General features: G+C 35.5%; 1 protein-coding gene across 1 annotated transcript; it reads right to left on the bottom strand.

The window, feature by feature from the left end:
• Window positions 1-502: 502 nt before the first annotated feature.
• Window positions 503-18,577, bottom strand: NAT12 (nucleobase-ascorbate transporter 12). The gene is made up of 10 exons (XM_039039010.2): window positions 17,712-18,577; window positions 17,482-17,579; window positions 17,203-17,373; window positions 16,422-16,522; window positions 16,212-16,347; window positions 16,001-16,051; window positions 15,588-15,875; window positions 3,211-3,445; window positions 1,724-2,010; window positions 503-1,305 (listed from the first exon to the last, which is right to left on the bottom strand). The coding sequence occupies exons 1-10, from the start codon at window positions 18,229-18,231 to the stop codon at window positions 1,084-1,086; spliced, it is 2,109 nt and encodes a 702-aa protein (XP_038894938.1). The 5' UTR covers window positions 18,232-18,577; the 3' UTR covers window positions 503-1,083.
• Between the last annotated feature and the right edge of the window lie 1,561 nt (window positions 18,578-20,138).

The following is a 20,138-nucleotide window of genomic DNA, read 5'->3' as shown; positions in this document are numbered from 1 at the left end:
AGACCACTTCTAAATTTCTTTGTTATCTAATTTTTATCAAGGAATTAAAAATTAAGCCAAATTTTGAAAATTAAAAAAAATAATTTTTAAAAATTTATTTTTGAAATTTAAAATTTAACTAAGAATTCAACAATTGTACTTGAGAAATATACAAATCATTATAAAAATGGAAAGAAAATGCTTAATTTTTTAAAACCGAAATGATTACTCAACGGGCCTAAATTGTCAGAAAATTAAAATTGATACTAAATGATTGTAACTAAAGTTGATGGGCTAAATTCGACTAAATTGTTACTGTTATCAAAGTTAATATTTGAAGACATTGAGTTTTTGTGGCTTGGGTTGCAGTCATTATTGTGAAGTTGGCTAAAAGATGTGGTTACACTTTCATGCGAAGGTCGAAACTGAGTTCATCTCTCTGACCAATTCAAGCAACTAAAAAATGACTAAGAATCAATCAATATTGATAGGATCTGAAGAGTTGAAACAATAACAATAACAATAATAATAATAATGAAACAAGCTAAGATTGAAGTTCCTTATAAACCAGAGTGTTCAGTTCTCACAAATAAATAAGAAATGAAACTGGAAATCCCTAAACTAATTAAAGAAAGAAAGAAAGAAAGAAAGAGGCTAATTAAAAATAAATGGGAAGAAGAAACATATACATGACCTGACCTGACCTGACCTGACCTGGATGGACTCCCAAAACTTGCACAAAATGCATGAAAATCCGGTCTAGTCTGTGGATAATTTTTCTAGTGACTCAAAACTAGTACATACATCATTGTATAATCTAAATTACAAGTTACAACACATCCAGATCACTCTGGATCCACAAAAAATGTACATGGCTATCTCCTAATAAACGAACCTATTCCGCTAATGTGTTTCGTGTAAGAAAATACTCCCACCAACCTCCCCGAGCACAACAAAAGAGAACTATTGACCATGTGAAAAGGAGAGCTGTGGGGACTTACATCTGGAATCAGATTGCAGAATTACACCACCATGGCATTGCTGTCCGAATGATGACCGATATGAAACAATGCTTTCCCATACAATCCTTGAATGCCTGGTCATTTAGAATCCAACCCATTTAACCCATCTGAAAACTCGACCAACCCTGAATGGAAGCTTGTAGTCTTTTGTAACAGCAGGCTCCCTCCTGGCAGTCTCAGGATCAGACCACACATATACACCACGTTCCTGTCGACTGCCAGGCACAGTATTATCGAGGATAATGGCGACCAGGAATGCAATCACCATGTGTAATGAGAATAATGTGTTGAGAATGAAATTCAGCTGCAAAACAATAATAGGGGATCAGACACAAACAATAAATAAAGCTAAGATGTTTGCAGTTGTTAATAATTCATTCAGCACAATTTATGGTAACCAAAACATGAAGAGTTACGCTGAAAGGGAAAATGCACAAGGATGAACTCAAAGGTTGCAGCTGTCTGTTAAGATCTCAGATTCCTTATCCATTTTAAATAATATACCTAAGCTAATGAAGGAAAAGTTGGAACTTACACATGAAGCTGCTATAGAAATGATCTAGATGTTTAATTCCCACCACCTAATCAAATGTTGGAGCTTTGTGATGGAGAAAGAAACAGTATATCCCAATATTGGCACCAAAAAAGTAAAAAGGCCTCGGCTATTTTCATAAACTTTAAGAGTAAGGTATTGTGTGTGAGAGAGAGAGAGAGAGACATACCCCTCCCGATTTACTGTTGAAAGGTCCATGGGAAGCCACAATATATGGCTGAAAATAACTTGGAACAGACAAGTTGGAGCCTGGGGAGATACCGTACTGTTGAAAGTAGGCTGGTACCGAAAGCGAGAAAAATAATGATAATCCAACAATGATAATATTCCGAGAGCTTCCTGCTTCACTATATCGAAGATTTGACAAGCCTAGTGCTGTAAGCATTGCCCACATAAAGCAAAGAAGAGCAGCAACCATGACGTCGGGAATGGAAGCAATGAGGCCCCCAACTTTACCTGCAAGGCCGAAATGTTATCATAGAAAATTAAATTGAATAAAACAAAAACAGAGGCCAAAGATATCACGATAATCCATTGTTTGACGTCAGTATTCCAGTTTCAAGAATCCCTAAAGTACAACCGACAAATGTCCCCCTAGAACAGATGAAGTTACTTTCCACCCAAAAACAAAGCTATTATCATAAGATTCATGGAGATTGACTTCAGGATATACTAAAAGAACATAACTGTCATAACATGATAATAAGATAACCAATCACGGGTCACCACTAATTTGTGATGCATTGCTTAAATAATGAAGTATAACCGTGTAAGCAATAAGACAGCCCAGGTTTTTCAAGGGAGTCGCGAGATGCCTTCCCCTTAAGTCAAAGATACTAAATACTAAAAAAGGCCTAGCCTCCCTCACTATCTGCCTCCATTTTCTAATCACTACTCTCTAACAAACTAGCAAATTAACCCCATCAATCTTCAATTCCAACAAACCGACCCATAAACTAACAAATCCTCTTGGTGTGAACACTTAATCTGCTGAACTAGGAAATTTTGGGTTACAAAATTTTCTTGTCTTTTTCTTTTTTTGTTTGTTTGTTCTTTTTATATAAGAAACCATGAATGATGCTATTCGAAAAGTCGAAGGAACAGCCTAAGGGCTGGGAGTAGAGCGAACCCCAGACCAAAAACTAAAAGAGTAAACGATGCTATTTGAAAAGTCGAAGGAACAGCCTAAGGGCTGGGATAAAGCGAACCCCAGACCAAAAACTAAAAGAGTGAACTTGAAGAACCAGAAACTATCCAACACTGTGAGAACTTTTTCATTATCTACCTTCCACAGATTTTGCTATCTCTAGTACTAATTTAGGTTGTAAATCAGGGGTAATTGGACCTACATTCTACTACCAAATAGAATAGATAAAAGTGATATGACAGAAAAGGGAAACAAACGGACACAACAACTTGATCAAGCTAGCTCAACCAATTCATTCAAAGATTGACAATGGGTCCAATATAATCCTAAGTTTGAAGAAAAAATAACTCATCCTACATTTAAAGAAAAAGGAGCACTAAGCACATAATAAATAACTCTGCAAGAAATTGAGAGCGTTTCAAACATCCTGATAAAACTGGATCCTAAATTCAGTTATATTTATAATAAAAAAATACATAAATGCATGCGCCCAATATGAATTTACTCACCAACAAGAGATAACACTATCAAAATGCATGCACCCAGTTCAACTGCTCTGCGGCTTCCCATTTTTGTAACAGCTATTGTGTGAACATTTTCAGTAAGTGTTGTAGACCCAGTTCCTGTACCCCATAGACCAGCCAAAATGCTAGAAAGACCTTCTAGTCCAATTCCTCGACTAAGAATACCAGGTGATGGGGGTCTGGATGCCACCAATAACGAGGCTGCATGATACGAACCAACCTGAGTGGTTTAGGAATAAATTAGAGTTGCAACTTAGATACTAAATGAAGTTAAGCATAAAAAAAAAAAAAAAAAAAAAAAAAAAAAAAGTTGCACCGGAAGATCAAGTGTGAAAAATGTATACACATTAATAGGAGTAATAAATACATATTATGTAGATGTGTACAGCATACACTATTAACATAAATAAAGAATTATGTCCTACAAAATAAGCTCTACAATCCAAGTTGTCAGGTACTGTTTAAAATGATTTGACAATCAATCAGAACCTGCGGATGAAAAACCATGGTGAAAAGCACCAAACTATCCTGTCCTCTCCACTAATTAAACACTTTTTATGAGACTAGATAAACACATAAAGTGCAGGTAATTTGAGGCATATGAGAATTTAATAGTTCATTTTGTTTACTTCATTTTTCAATCCATTAATTATAACTTTTTTCTAATGAGAAACAGAATACTATACATACATTCATACATACATACATACTATATATAAGTTGTGCAGGGAAGATGAGACATCATCCTCTCAGTCCCTACAAACAAGGGAAATTTAGAATTTCCATTAATCAAAAAGAGAGCAATTAAAAGGGCATGGGAAAAAAGAACTTCATTTCAAAGCTAGATAACAAGTCCTACCAAAATAGCTTGACCGTACTCTATCCATCAAAAACTCAGTTTTTTTTCAGCCATGGTCCCTACTCCCTAACAAGTTAGATTGAGCAATTTATCCAGGAAAAAAGAACAAAACAAAACAAAACAAAACAAGAAACAAGACAAGACAAAAACAAAAACAAGGTATATTTTGCATAGTTGGAGCCCCTTTCTATAGGGGGTGGTGTTTTTGTGGGCTGAGTTTTTTTGTATGCTTGTATATTCTTTCATTTTTTTTCCTCAATGAAAGCTGTTAATTTTATATTTTTTTTAAAAAAAAGGACAAGACAAAAACAAAAACAAGCTACATTGATTAAAAGAAGCCATAAAAGCTCAACTGTACTGACAAAACAATGCCAGACCATTAATCATAAAAGAAAAGTTTTTCCCGCCATGAAGTCTACGACATCTACAACCAAAAAGAATTGGACAATGGACTGCCAAAATTTACCACAAAATTACAGCTGAAGAAATGATGCCTACAACCTTATCCTTCACACTTAAATGATCAAAGATATGAGAGGATACAAAGGAATCTGTATCTCTCTTTTAAATTCTGTCACAGGAATTAATCATGGGGCTAGGGGCACGAGTAACTATTCACCATTCTTCACAGATTGGACTTTTAAACCTGGAATTTTCTTCAGCTAGTTTTTTTTTTCCCCATCATTTGCAGTTAGACTTACCTCACCGTGACAGAAGCATTACTGAGCTAAATCTTCTAAGATTTCATGGTTTTTCATATTACTTTGCAACCATCTACTAGACCATCATGTTTAAGCCTTAAGGGTAGCAGGGTTGTGTTCAATTGTGAGAGCAATGGTGCTCTTAGTGACTGGGCCAAATGGTCTAACTTTGGCCTATTTAGGAGAAGTGGGAGGTAATCAAGGAGAGGATCTATTTAGATTCTTTCTGAAGTTCCACGAGAATCAATCATAGATCCAATTAGGAATGAGATTTACATCTGTTAGAATCTCAAAAAGCAATTTACCTAGCATCATTTTTACTAATCAGGGTATACATTTGTCATCAGAAGCTAGATAGTAGATCAGGTTTTTATAGCCAACGTGACAAGTGAGGATTATAGGGTCCATAATAGGGATCAATTTTTTAATCGATTTTGAAAATATGCTTGATCGTGTAACTTTAAATGGAGAGCATAGATTTCGAACTGTGGTTCTTCAGCAAATTTTTCCATATCTTGCTTAGTCACCAGTAAGCCTAGTAACAAGATTCTTACACTGCAGGATCATACAAAGACTTTATCTCCTTCCATTTTTGTTGTGGTTATTGATGATTTACTGGACTTATCTCTAGAGCAGATGTATAGAGGTTTAGCTGTTCTGGAATGGACAATTTTTCATATTATTGAACTTGCTAATGATGACATTTTGTTTCTATTACGAGAGGAAAGCTTCATTTGTGAACCATGACAAGATTTCGCATCTCTGTTAAATTTAAACCATCTCTCGCTTTAGGGACAATACAGAAAACAATTGTGTGGTTAGCATTAATTATTATGACTCAAGAAAGCTCAAGGATGACCCCGTATGACGTGTTGTGGTGTTTTCCTTGTTCCCCACGATGCCTTTCGGGTTCTCTTTCTTCTTTTCTTTTTCTTTCTGTTTTTTCAACAAGAGATTACAACTTAATGGAGAATTATGAAATAATATAAAGGGCATACAAAAAATCAGTCTAACAAAGGGAGCTCAAAAAGGCTCAAACAACTACAAAGAAGGGCTTCAATCCAAAAGGAAAAGGCCTAACTTGTAATTACAAGCCACCGACGCCCAAACTCGAGTATTAGATCTAAATACCTCGCATAACTCATCCACAAGACCCACTCCCTCTTAAAAATCTATGGTTTCTCTCAAGCCAAATCCCCCAAATTATTACAAAATGACAAGTTGAACAAAAAATTACCCTTCTCCCTAAAGGGGGGAGGAAGATTATGTATTTAGGGTGTGCACTTTCTTCTTTGGAGATGTGAGTTCGTTAGATTTGTTTGGAATTACTTCTTCTAGACATTTGAGTTCTCACTAGCTTGACACTATTGATATGATTGGGGAGTTCTTTTTTTTTTTTTTTTTTTTTGAATAATAACAACTTTTACTGAGAAAGATGAAAGAATGCACGGGCATACAAAAACCAAGTCCACAAAAAAGAGGGACTCCCTCTACAAGAAGGACTCCAACTATACAAAATTATGTCTAAAGGATAGTTACAAAAAGCCATTGAAATTAAAGCCCTGGTCGCTCATTAGATTTTATGGTTCCCTTTGAGCTTCGATTTTGAAGATCTATTGAAACTATTTCTTAGGAAAATAGGAACTCTTTTGTATAGTCGGATCTCCTTATTTGAGGTGGACTTTCTGTTGTGGGTTTGGTTTATTGTATGCCTTCATACAACACCCGCCCCCCCCCCCCAACACAATGAAAGTGGTGGTTATTTGAGGTGGAATTCCTTTTGGCGGTTTTTTTCCTTGGCTTTTCTGTGAATAGTTTGTCAACGAAGAATTTAACCTTCCGTAAAGAGGAAAAAATGAACTCACTAGAGGGAGACAGGTTCAACACGCAACAAAGGAAAGAGTTGCAACAAAAGCCCCTAAGAGGGTCAGGGTTCCAAAGGCAAATGTCCCTTCACCATGGTCTAATCTCAAACTCCCATATCAATGATACGAGAGCCATGACATTTGTTGTTTCCCTATCGAACAACGGACAATGGAAACTCAGTGATAGAGAGACAGAACTGCTAGAAAGAACAAAGACATTGACTACCAAACGATTTTTCTTAGAGGTCAAGTGACATAAATAGAGAAATCTAAAGCAAAGAAGTTATCCTCCACTTACTTGTTCTCTAAAAAAATATGTTTCTTTCACATCACCCACAAAACATTGAACCGGATGAAACAAAAAGGGAGCTCATTGGATATTTCTTTCCATGGGTTTCTGTAAGTGCGTTTGACCCCCCTTGACATCCACCAAGATTCTAAGAAGGATGAGGATCGTACTTGCTCGCTATAATCCCATACCACAGGGTAATAGACCTGAGTGAAACTGCCAAAGCCATTAGGCCAAAAGAGCTCTGTTACAAGCCCCTAAATTACCTAATTCTAAACTCCCAAGGTTCACCAACTTCCCCACCACCTCCCAACTCTCAAAATGGCCACCTTTCCCCTCATCAACCCCTTCCCTAAAAAAGAATCCCTCATAAGCTTATCTAGGTTCTTACACATAGAGCAAAGAGCTCAAAAGAGGGAGAAAAAGTAAAAGAGGACCCAAATTAAGACCGAGCAAATGAGGGTCAATCTTCCACCTTTGGAGAAAAAAAATTATCTTCCAAGATGCAAATCTTTTATGAACCTTATCTATGATAGATTCCAAAACAAGACCTTTTTTAGGTTATGACCAAGACCAAAATAAGAGGAGGAAAGGATCCAAACTTACAACCCACAAGTGGAGCCCATATGACTAATTCGTCCTCAGCAAGATTGAAGGCTTACATTTATCAATTAGTCCTTAACAAGAATTTAACTATTTTCTTTCTTCATTTAGGATACTCTCATTTGTGCATTCTAAGGTAGAGAAAACTCATCATGAGTAACTTTTAGCAAGAGAGAATCCAAGAGGGAGGTTCATCGCGTCTTGTTAGATCAAGATGGTAGGTCATTTCCAAGCACAAGCTGAGGGTAAGTTGGATGTAAGGAATTAGGTGAATAAGAAATTTGTTCTGCCAAACTATGTAGCTTTCATGCTTCACTTTAGCATTTGACACCGCATGGCAAAAGATTATTGCAAGTACAATCACTACTAGTACGTGGGATAGGCACGTTCAAGAATCCTGGGAAAAGTTATATCTCAATCATCTGCAATTAAGTCAGGTTATCAAGCTCTTGGTGGAAAATGTGGCACCTATATATATGAAAAGTCAACTTTCATTGAAACCAAGTCCATAAAAGGGAGTCCAATTACAAAAAAAATGACTTCATACTTCAATCAAGAAGAATGAGACATAGAGAATAATTACAAAGAAAAGAAAATTGGTCGACACCCAAAGAAAAACCTAGAACCTGACTAGGGACCAAATGTCATAAGGACCCCTTTCAATTCCTCTAAGGTTCTATTATTCCTCTCCCCTCAAAGACCCAAACATAGCACAAAGCCTAACTTATTATGAAAATCTTCCTTTCTCGTTAAACAGTAGATGGAGAAAAACCCTCAATTATCCCCCTACAATCTTTATGTCTAATTAACTGGGAACCAAACACACCAGAAAGAAATTTCACAATGGAGAAGGGGAGGCCCTTGAAACGAAATAAGCTCAAAAGAACAAACCAAGCAAAAGCACAATTCCAAAGAATATAATCCAATTCATCCTCTACCCTCTGACGAAGAATGTAGCAAAATAGGCCAACTAAAGAGACCATCTTTCTCTTAAGCCAATAAAGAGTACGCCATGAATGGATTAGGTGCTATCAGTCGGTTTGTTGGAAGCAGCTGATTTCTTCTTTTGGTTTGGGAATTTTGTCAATCCTTCTTAGTTGGCTCTTCATAATTTCAAGTTCAATCTTTGAGAGATGTTGTCATGGAAGCTTTTCTTATTTTATTTCGGGTTTGTTCGAGTTAAAGTCATTTGGAATATGTGTTCATCTTGGGATATGTGTTCAATTGGAATGTTTTTAATTTTTCCTCAAAATTTTAGTCTTTATGATGGAATTTGATTCTGACCTTGTATTGGCAAGTTTGTAGTTTTTATTTTGTTTCCTCTGATGTACTTTGAGCATTAGACTCTTTCATTATATCAATGAATAGTCTTGTTTCCGTTAAAAAAAAAAAAAAAAAACTCTTCCATGGATTACATTCCAAACAAAGAACTTCACCTTCTTTGGAACTTTCTACCTTCCACAATGAAGAAAAAATGGATTCACTAGAGGGACAAGGGGTCCAACAAATGGCAAAAAATATGAACAGCAAGAGAAGCCACGACGGGGTCAAGAGTCCAAAAGAAAATATCCCTCCTTCCCGACATAAACTCAAACCCTCCAATCCAAGATAAGGTCATGACATATGTTGTTTCCCTATCAGACAAAAACTGGCAGAACCCAAGCAATAGAGAGGGAAAGCTCCTTGACAGACCCAAGATATCAATCAAAATAGTTGGCTTTTAGATCATTGGTAAACCTCTCTCCACTAGAACCCCTCCCTCCAAATCATGAACTCAATTCTGCCTAGTAGTAATAATTTCCATTTTAGGAGACCTCATTAGAACTGGAACATGAAACCTTGGGTTTATCCACATTATCAATCCAATTACACAATGTTTGTTTTTCCTCCAACACCAGCTAGCAACTATTGTACTTGGATCCTTAAGCCATCAATTTGCTTGTCTTGTAAATTTTTTTCATCGCCTCTTCGATTACATAGCCCCTCCCTTCAACTTCCATGTTCTTTACAAAGTTCTGGAAGTCTAAAATACTAAGAAAAACATGTATATTTTTTCCATTGGTTGCCTCACGGATCAACGGCATGGAGCCAATTTTCATTTAGCGATCTTCATTTTTTGTTGGTTAAATTATGCAAAATGCCCCTAAACTAGGGTAGGTTTCAATCAGCTAAGCTTTTAGAATTTTAAATGTTTACCGTTAAACTCAAAATTTGTTTCAAAGTTACCCTTCCATTAAAATGACGACTGTAATGTGACATAGCAGTGACTTGTAAAATATGTAACATGTGGTAAGTGCCAATTTTTAATTATGCTCTTGAATTTTAGGGTAGGCTTCAATATACCCTTATCATTTAAATTTAAATCAACCATTTCAATAGCTTCCTCATGTGGTGATTAGTTGAAAAATGGAGATTACACTGGGTCATACTTGCATTGAGCTGTAAAAAAAAAAGTAAAGGGTTTTCATCATGTTTGAAATAGTCCAACTAAAGAACGCAACAGATTTAGAAGATTAAGTTTTTTTTTCTCTTTTAAAAAAATAGAAGATAAAGTTTTAGATGGCATTGAACAACGGGAGAAGTCCTGCATGGTGAGAAACGTCATAAATTGGTAAAAATCAATAATCTCATTGAATATGAAAAGCTAAACACTAGAAGATTCGAATGAGAAATTTTTATATTTGTTTTTGGAATTTGGCTATGAATTCAAATATTTTGGTATGAAAGATAAAAGAAAAACAATGAAAAGAAATTTCAAGCAAACAAGCATAATTTGCAAAATCCAAATGATTATCAAGCAGTTTTTTTTTCCTTTCTGGTTTTAAGAGCCATAAAGGTATTAAAATTCAGGTGGAAGCTCTGTTTTCTTAATATTGTTTCATTGAGTTTACCTTCGTTTCTTCCATGGCCCACAGCCAAATTTCAAAGTTAAATATTGCTTTGCAAAATATGAGCTAGAAAGAAAAAGAAAAGAGAGAATTATTATCTGAGTGGAGTGGACCTTTTTTATTCAAAAGCCGAGAGAAAAGACCTTTCAATTATTGAAATGGATATTAGATTAGCCATCAAAGGAGATCTTATGAATTTATACCTTCTGGAGGAGAGGAACTTAATTCAAAAAAGCAAATTGAATTGGTTAAAGTTGGGTGATGAAAATACCAGCTTTTTCCATAGATTTCTTTCAGCAAAAAAGAGGAAGAATATGATTACTGAATTAGTTTCAAGCAACGGGTCAACAATTCAATCCTACCAAGCGATTGAATCAGAAATAATATGTTATTTCGCTTCTTTGTATTTGAAAATTCCAGGTTCTCGAGTCATTCCTTCTGATATTACTTGGAACCATGTGTCAACTGCTCAAAATTCAGCTTTAATGGCCCATTTTCGAAGCGAGGAGATCCTTCTAGCAATTAAATCTCTTGGTAAAAACAAAGCTCCTGGGCCGGATGGTTTTACAGTAGAGTTTTTCATTGAATTTTGGCAGAATTTCAGGGCTGTCTTTCAGAAATTGTTTGAGGAATTTCACTCTAATGGAAAGCTGAATGCTTGTATCAAGGAAAATTTTATTTGCCTAATTCCTAAGAAGGCTAATTCGTCACAAGTTAAACACTTTAGACCTATAAGTCTAACTACCTACACTTACAAGATTATTTCTGAAGTACTTGCAGAGAGGATTAAAAAGATAATGCCAAGCATCATTTCTAGTACAGAAAGTGCATTCATTGGAGGAAGACAAATTCTAGATCTCGTTCTAATTGCAAATGAAGCAGTTGAAGACTATAGAGCAAGCAAGAAGAAGGGGTGGAGTCTAAAGTTAGATCTTGAGAAGGTTTTTGATCGGGTTGATTGGAGTTTTCTAGAATGGATCCTTAATCTATTGGGCTTTCATCCAAAATGGATAGATTGGATCAATGGGTGCATTCAAAACCCAAAATTCTCAGTTTATATCAATGGAAGACCTAGAGGACGTATTCAAGCTTCAAGGGGAATTAGACAAGGAGATCCATTATCTCCGTTTCTTTTCCTAGTGAGGTGCTAAGTGCATTGGTTAAAAGAGCCGATGACAGTGGACTGTATGAAGGGTTTTTGGTTGGCAAAGACAAGGTGCACTTGTCAATTTTGTAATTCGTGGATGATACTCTTCTCTTTTGCAAGTATGACAAAGCCATGTTAGATATTTTTATTTAAACAATAGGTTTATTTGAATGGTGTTCAGGACAGCAAATTAATCGGGAGAAGTCAGCACTTTATGGAGTTAATATTGATGAGGATTCTTTGATCTCTACTTCTAATAGGCTAAATTGTAAAGTTGGCAAGCTGCCTTTCACTTATCTCGGCCTACCTCTTGGTGGATACCCGAAACAACACTCTTTTTGGCAGCCTATTATTGATAAGATTCATTGTAAACTCGATAGATGGAAAAGGTATAACTTGTTTATAGGAGGTCGTTTAACTCTATGTAATGCGGTTTTGGCCAATCTTCCCACTTACTACATGTCCTTATTTCTAATGCCTTGCTCGGTGATTTCTAAATTGGAGAGAATTTTACGTAATTTTTTCTGAGAAGGTCATAAAGGCAGCAAGCTGAATCATTTCGTAAAATGGGAGTTAGCTTCCAAATCTCTAATTGATGGAGGCCTTGGGATTGGTAATCTGAAAAACAGAAATACAGCTTTTTTATTTAAATGGAATTGGATGTTTCTTAAGGAACAAGACTCCCTATGGTGCAAAGTTGTTAAAAGTATTCACAGAGTTGACCCACATCTTTGGCACACATCAGGCAAATATGGTTTAAGCTTGAGAAGTTCTTGGATCAGCATCTCAAGAATATGGAGTGAATTCGGATACCTCGCTAAATTTAAGCTAGGCAATGGAAGGTATATTTTCTTTTGGACAGATTCATGGTGTACAGAAATATCTTTTAAAGACTGTTTTCCTAAGCTGTTCCGAATTGCTTCTTCTCCAAAAGGCAGTGTCAATGATCATTGGGACCCAGTTATTGGTTTTTGGAACCTCTCACTTCGAAGGAAACTAAAGGAAGAGGAGATCATTGAAGTTCAACAACTGCTAAGCAAGATTGAGAGTAGAAGAATTTCTCATTTACAGGATTCCAGATTGTGGTCTTTGGATGCATCAGGAAGGTACACGGTTAAATCTTTGTCAAAATATTTGATTGCTTCTTCTCCCATTGATAAGGCATGTTAAAAGCTCTTTGGAAATCAAAGAGTCCTAAAAGAATTAATATTTTGGCGTGGATTCTTCTATATGGTTCCCTCAATTGCTCATCCACATTGCAAGACAAGCTACAGAACAAACTTATCTCGTCCTCAATTTGTCCTCTTTGCTTAGCTAATAGGGAAGAAATGCAGCACCTGTTTTTTGATTGTTCCCTCTCGAGTAATTGTTGGTAGAAATTATTTTCTTGCTTCGGTGTGCAATGGGTTTTTGTGAATTCAGTTAAGGACAACATTCTTCATTTGTTGGTTGGTCCTTCTCTTGCCTATAGAGCTCAGATACTATGGGCAAATGCAGTTAAAACTTTGGTTTCTGAGATTTGGTTTGAACATAACCAGAGAGTTTTCTATGATAAATTTATAGATTGGCCTGACAAATGGGGTCAGCCCGACTACTAGCTTCTACTTGGAGTTCACAATCCAAGCATTTTGAAGATTATTCTATCCAGGATATTTGTCTTAATTGGAATTTACGTTTTTATTCTCTATGTAATCAAGTCAAGTGATTTAGTTTGTTCGTACTCTCTGAATTCTTGTATCTCCTATTGGATATGATGAGGGTGCTATGGGAGTGGCAACATAGTTGAGATGTCCAGGTGCACCTACTGATCCTCAGTTTTCAATTCTTGTTTGCTTTGGTTTGATATTTTGTCTCATTATGAACTATTGCTCTTTTCATTATATCAATAAAAAGTTTCGTATCCATTTCAAAAAAAAGAAAGGGGTCAAGAGACAAAGCTTTGTAAGAGGGATATGTTTTGAAAGATCTCATTGAAGTGTTGGGTTGGTAGAAAGCCTGGGTCTATTGAACATAAGAGGATTAAAAAAAACAACCAACTAGTGAATAAGTAAGACAATTTTGAACTCAAAGATAAGGAATTTATCAAGAAACAATGATCCCTAGGTTCTTATGTTAGTTTCTTTGTTTAGAAACACAATGAAATCTACTTTTCCAAATTCATCTAACACGAACAATTTAGTTTGGTTAGCATGTTTGTGTCCGACACTTGGACACTGACCCTGTCTGGATACGTATCAAATACTTGTTAACACAATAGATACGTGTACACACTAGTTGTACATAATCAATATAGATTCAAACATTTGTTACACACGTAATAAAATCCTTGTTAAGTATTCTAGATAGATACATAATTATTAAATCATTAATCAACCCAAAAACTTAAGTCAATGAGTTATGGTAAATTTTAATATATCAATATTTCAATACTTTCCCTCACTAATGGACTTGAAACTTTATATAGAAAGCCCAACAAGTGAAAGTCAATATTAATTGGGGAGGAAATGACATTTATAAGGGTTTGGAGAAAAGATCTCCTACTCTAGTACAAAGTTAAATCCTCAATCAACCCAAAAACTTGAGTTGATGGATTATGGGAAATTAACTATGCCCAGAATTCACCAATAATAATATAGGACAAAAGCTTTCCAAAAAATTAAAATAAAAATAAGAGTGCAATATATCAAACTGATTTCTTTAGCATAAAAATGCGTAAACTTATTGACTCTGAATTTTCTTCTTGTATAGAAGTGATATCTAAACTAAAAAATGCATTCTTTAATAAAATGTGTCATTGTCGTGTTTGTGTCCTAGATTTTCAGAAAATGATGTTTCACTATGCATGTGTGTGGCGTATGTGTCTTCTTGCTTCTTAGGTGTTTGACAAAACCCAAAATCAAGATTTAATTGGAGGGAGATGCACCCATTTAATGGGTTTTTGGACATGAACCCATACGATTCAATTCCTTTTCAAATAAAGAGCCTTAACGATTTTACTCTTCAACATCTTTTGTTAATTACATTCTTTTTAAGGGGCAACAAATGGGGTCATCAAGAAGTCAGATTTATTAGAGGGTCAAATAACGATTCTGTATTAAGTCTTACTAGTGATGACTTGAAGTTCAATTTCCAATTGTTAATTGGCATGAAAAGGTATCTGATAAAGATTTTAAAGAAGCTATATATTATATTTTAAAGGAACCTAATTCACCTTCAAATAAGTCATTAGATGAGTCTTCTTCTTCCCCTCCCATCAACACAATAGATTAAAAAGAAAAAAAATATATTCCCTTTAAAAGGCATGTGCCATTGAAATCTATGAGATAATTTCTTGAGGTTAGGGTTTTAACCATCCTTTTGTTCTTTTCCCCTTGGACTCCATTTGTCATTGGCTGGTCGAAGTGATTGATGCCGTATGTTTTGCTCATCAGTTTTCAGTTATTGGGTGAAGTTGCTGCTTTTTGTGGTTTTCTTTAGAGTTGCGTTTGGCGTTGATAGGGATTTTTGTTGTTTGTGATCTTCTTTTGCCTTGTGAACTGTGGTGTATGAGCTTTTCTCCTTGGCAATTTTTCTTCCTTTTCTGGTGTGTTGTTTCAAGCTGGTTTGAGAAGCTTCTCAGTTCCCACTAAAGTTCTGCTGTTCTTCATGCTTTATCTTCTAGTTTTGCAGTTATTATTTCCAGTTGGCTGTTCTTTGGCCCTTTATTTATTTATTTTGGTTTGTTTGGCTTCTTTTCAGGTTCTTGTAATTTTTTTCTCTTTTTTTTCCCTTTTGGTGTATGCTTTTCCTTTCTCATGTTTTTCCTTTCAGGAGTTTGTATCTTTAAAGTTCTTTTGTTCATTTCATATATCAATAAAAAGTTTGTCTCTTGTTCAAGAAAATACATAATATAAGCATGCATGCATATATATCTGCATAAGCATATCTAAACAAAAAGAACGGTGTTGCTAGAAAGATTATCTAACTGATGAAGATCAAAGGAAGAAAGCTAGAAACAAGAGACTACTAACCGAATCCACAGATGAAATGACAGACACAACACACATAATAATTGCTGTTTTCCAGTGGAAGACAGGAGTGCCCCACTGTAACGGATATGGAAATCTAAACCATGGTGAAGATTTGAGTGCATGAGAAGTATCAACTCTACAATGCTTCATCCTTGAAACATGCTTTCTGCAGTGTTCAGATATTATATTTGAGGCAGGTACATTTGTATCACAACCTTTGTAACTATAAACTCCAGCTTCAGTCAGCAAAAATGCCAAAGCCCACGTGATAACAATTCCAAGTGGAACCTGGCAGTGAAATATACGATCGTGATCAATCCCATGCATGTTAGAAGACAACCTTAAAGAAGATTATCAGGCAACTAGAAGTTTTAAACGTCAAAAATGTCATAAAATTGTAACTCCTCACTTACTGCATATATTAGAAAAATCCGATGGCCAAGAATAGATATCTTCCGGAGGTACTGTGAAATTCATGGAAATTGTATTAGTACTTCGTTTGTAATTTGTCTGAAAACAGTGACATGACAACTCCTCACTTATCACATAATGTTTGCCTCTGTTATTTCATTGAAACAGTAAAATATAGCTCGAAGAAAAATAAAACAATGTAGATGCACGTACTAGAGAAAATATAATAACCAACAGTATCTGCACGACACCAATCTCAAGGCAGGCACCAACTAGTGGAAAACCATAACTATAAAACGAAAGTCCAACAGCAGCAATGGTTGGGGCCACAACTACAGGATGGATCAGCCTGTAAAAGATAAATCAATTACTTACTGGTATAATGTGCGAACAGAAAGTTGTTGGAAGTCAACAACATCATACCTCAAAAGCAGTGACATCAGTCCACTATATCCAAGTATTGCTTGAAAAGCTGAAGCTATGATAATTCCACCTTGTAACTCCTTCATTATATGCTTAAAATTCTGCAAACATCAACAAAAATGATAATAATAAAACACATCTGATACAACTAAATATAGTACAAAAGCTCTTACAATGAGGGATTTCTTGAATTTAGAGCAAGTAAAGATAAATATATATATATATATGTATGTATATATTAGGAGTGACTAGATTAAAAAAATACTGCATTATTCAGTTTGCTTAATGAATAAGATGTCGCATTCATGGCTAACAAAAAAAAAGTCCAGTAGGAAGCTAGGACTTCCAATTTCTTCGTCAATATTTAAGGTACAGATCCAAAATTTTCTTCCTTCAAACAACTAATCTCTTCTAAGCATGACATATAAAGTAGATAAAAGTGAAGGACAAAAAGTAGACTGAAGTTATGACCAATGATACTCTGATATATACCAGACTAAAATTCAGAACAGGGGAAGGGCGCAACAATATTAGTGAAGGTGAGGTGGCGAGAGAATTAGTCAAATGTATGCTTATGTAGCCATAACCATCATTAAAGGCCTTCATCTAAGTATATACATCAAGTACAATGAAGCAAAATAAATGAATAGAATGCAAAGGAAAAGTAGAGCTCGTCCTTTTGATAGACAGAACCATGACACAAAATGCAGGAGTTGCTAATTTTCATAATCCACACTGCAATAAAAAAAGAAAAAAAAAACTGAGCAGAAGAGAAGCATACGTTCCCGTTAAGTCCTTGAAACTCTGGGGAATTGATAATTGCCAATGCCGGAGCCAGGAAAACAAATGATGGACCCTGTATCAATGGTAACCTTGAACCGAAAAACGTATGCAAAAGGGTGGTGATGCCCGACACAAAGAGCACCGTCGATACCACATTTGAAGTATCCTCCTATAAACCAATAACTCCAATCAGATCAAGTAATTTTGCACAAATTCCACACTAGAAGTCTACAAATGAGAATAAAAAGTTTCAAACAAGTAACTTTAATCTACTTACGTAAGTGCCACCCATAGCAGGAACAATAACAAGCGGAATAAGAACCAACGAACCCAACATCGAAATATAATGCTGAAACCCATATAGACCGATCGGGACTGAAATTTTGAGCACCGACAAACAAAATCGTATCAGCCATAACCCCCCATTGCAAAACTTATCAATTACATACCCTACAGTAAAACTAATAGAGTGTTCTTATCTGCATAAAAAAAAGAGTGCAAACTCACCAAGACCAGGCGTATCTCTGAGTTCGTACTTCATGTGCGAGTGTCTACCCACAAATCCATCATCATCCCCAACCTGCGGCAGAACATCCACCACATCCTCATTTCTAGCGGGCCGCCGGGGTTGGTTCGCCGGCTCCGAAGTCGGAGGCGGAGGCAGCGCCTGACCATTCTGAGCAGGTCCAGAACCACCCTTCGGTAACCCATCAGAATCCCTTCTCCTCTTCACCGTCTGATCTTTCTCCTTCTCCAACTGCGGCTGAGCCGCCTTCACACTCTCCCGCTCTCCATTAACAGCAGAACTCCCCCGTAGACGGCCAGCTTCAAGATCCGGGTGAGCATCGGACTCCTTGGGCCTCGGAGGAAGAGTAACATGGCCGGAATCAGTGGCATTGGTCTCGCCGGAGAACTTGGGACGAAAGCCGGTGCGTTTAGCCCAAGAAGCAGGTGGTATTGAGGATGGCTCCGGTGCAGGCGGCCAAGGGCCGGGACGGGGGCGGGATTTGGGGTCGGAAGTAGACATTGGAGAGAGGAAGTGGAATGTTAGTGAGGCATAGCTTGAAATAGAAGCAGATCGGAGGTGGGAAAGTGGGTAAGGGAGTGAAGAGAGTTGAGAGAGTAGAAGAAATGGAGGTGTCTCTCAGTTGAGCTTCGTTAATGGCTGCTCTTCTAGAGAGAGAAAGAAGAGAGAGAGAGAGAGTGTGAGTGAGTGCAGACTTGAGAGAGAGAGAGAAGAAGAGAGAATGAGTGGGAGAGAGTGAAGGAAACGCCAAAGAGAGACAACTCAGGAAGCGGTGGAGGAGCTCAAACCGCGTTTTTTTTTTCTTTTTTTTTTCTTTTTTTCAAATCTCATTTTGAGTCTAATCGATATTTTCGTTATACTATAAAAAAAATAATAATAATAAGTGACGAAAATGTTGAATATAATATAAATAATAAATATGTTAATTTATTTAAAAATATAAAATGTTATTATTAATTAAATTTACCTTTTGTATGGTTTGTTTTTTATAAATCTTTTTAGAAATAACTCATTAATATCGATATTTTTATCAATATGTCTATAAAATTAAGATTTATACCTATGTGTATATAACAGTTCTCGTATATATTCATTACCGCTTAGTTATATTTAATCTGATATTTTGAATATTCATAGTTCATGTAGTCACATATTTTATTTTGAATTATGTACTTTTAATTTGTGACTTTAGGTATTTGATAAAAAAAAATGAATCTAAAGATTATTTAATTGATTAAAACTTTGTCCCATCAAAAAAAAAAAAAAGTTAGAAGCTTTATATTCGAATTTTAGAATTTGAGAGTCTTTTCAAAGCTCTTGCTTATCTTCTTTTTGGTTTGAAATTGATTTCTTATCGTTTGGAATCTCTTAATTGGAAATTTTTGATATACAAATGAGGTTTCGATTTTTATTAATTATATTCTCGATCTCTATCTCTCCATAACTATTGAAGGTTTTCTTTTAGTCAACATCAAAAGTAATCATGTTGCTTATGACTTACAATAAATATTTTGATTTTCGGCCATTGGTTCGAAAGCCACTTTCCATGAGCATATTGTGTTTTTGTTTGATGATTGATTGGTTTCTTAAACTCTTTTATCGTTTGGCTCTATTGTTCTAAAATTTTAGAGCAAAGAAATTGTGCAAACTTCTAAATTCCTAAGTAGAGATGTCCATTTACCTATCTCGAAAGAGGCAAGGAATCTCCAATTGGACGGAGAATGGGGAGGAAACGAGGAGAAATTTCTCTCTATCGATTAAATAGGGACAATGACAGAGATTATATTCCCAGTTTCTACTCTCGCCCCAGATGTCTATATATATACTTTACATAAAATATAAACTCACATTCTATCATATAGAATGTGAGTTCATATAAATGTATATATTTGAGTGTGTGTGTATACAAGAGAAAATATTATATAAAATATATAAAATACTATACTTTTTTCTTTTTAACATTTAAGACGGTTACTTGTAATATTTAAGTTGAAGTGGTAAATTTGTGATATTTAAATTTTACAATTTAGATATCATGAGATTAAATATTTTAATTACATATTTGCATATAAAATAACATCGTTATTAGGAATTTTATAGCAATTTTTAATAAACGTAGTATTGAAAATGACCCATTGAATTTATAAATTTGTATCAAGGTCGAGAAAAAATTATGAATAAATTAAAAAAATAAATGAAAATTTTTTTCTATATGAAAGAACTCGATCTCTACAGATTCTTTATTAAAAATTCTAACGAGGATGGAGATTGAAATAGAGACGAAAATGGAGAGAAGGAAGCCTGAGCCTCGTGGACATCTCTATTTGAGTGGAAGAGAGTTTTGAATTTGGTGGGGGATTTAACATACTTTTTCTTTTGTTGTACTCTCATGACCGTTATTTTAGTCT

Source organism: Benincasa hispida, chromosome 8 (genome assembly GCF_027475165.1).
Source record: "Benincasa hispida cultivar pf3 chromosome 8, pf3_genome.v1.1, whole genome shotgun sequence".
Lineage (NCBI taxonomy): Eukaryota > Viridiplantae > Streptophyta > Magnoliopsida > Cucurbitales > Cucurbitaceae > Benincasa > Benincasa hispida.
This window is presented reverse-complemented; position numbering and strand designations above follow the sequence as displayed.

What these genes read in the sequence shown, in the direction of transcription:
- NAT12 (XM_039039010.2), bottom strand. Translation starts at nt 18,231, where the DNA reads ATGTCTACTTCCGACCCCAAATCCCGCCCCCGTCCCGGCCCTTGGCCG. An exon ending in CTGCTATGGGTGGCACTTAC is followed by an intron (nt 17,374 to 17,481) that starts GTAAGTAGATTA and finishes ATTGGTTTATAG; the next exon opens with GAGGATACTTCAAATGTGGT. An exon ending in TTCAAGGACTTAACGGGAAC is followed by an intron (nt 16,523 to 17,202) that starts GTATGCTTCTCT and finishes TGATGTTTGCAG; the next exon opens with AATTTTAAGCATATAATGAA.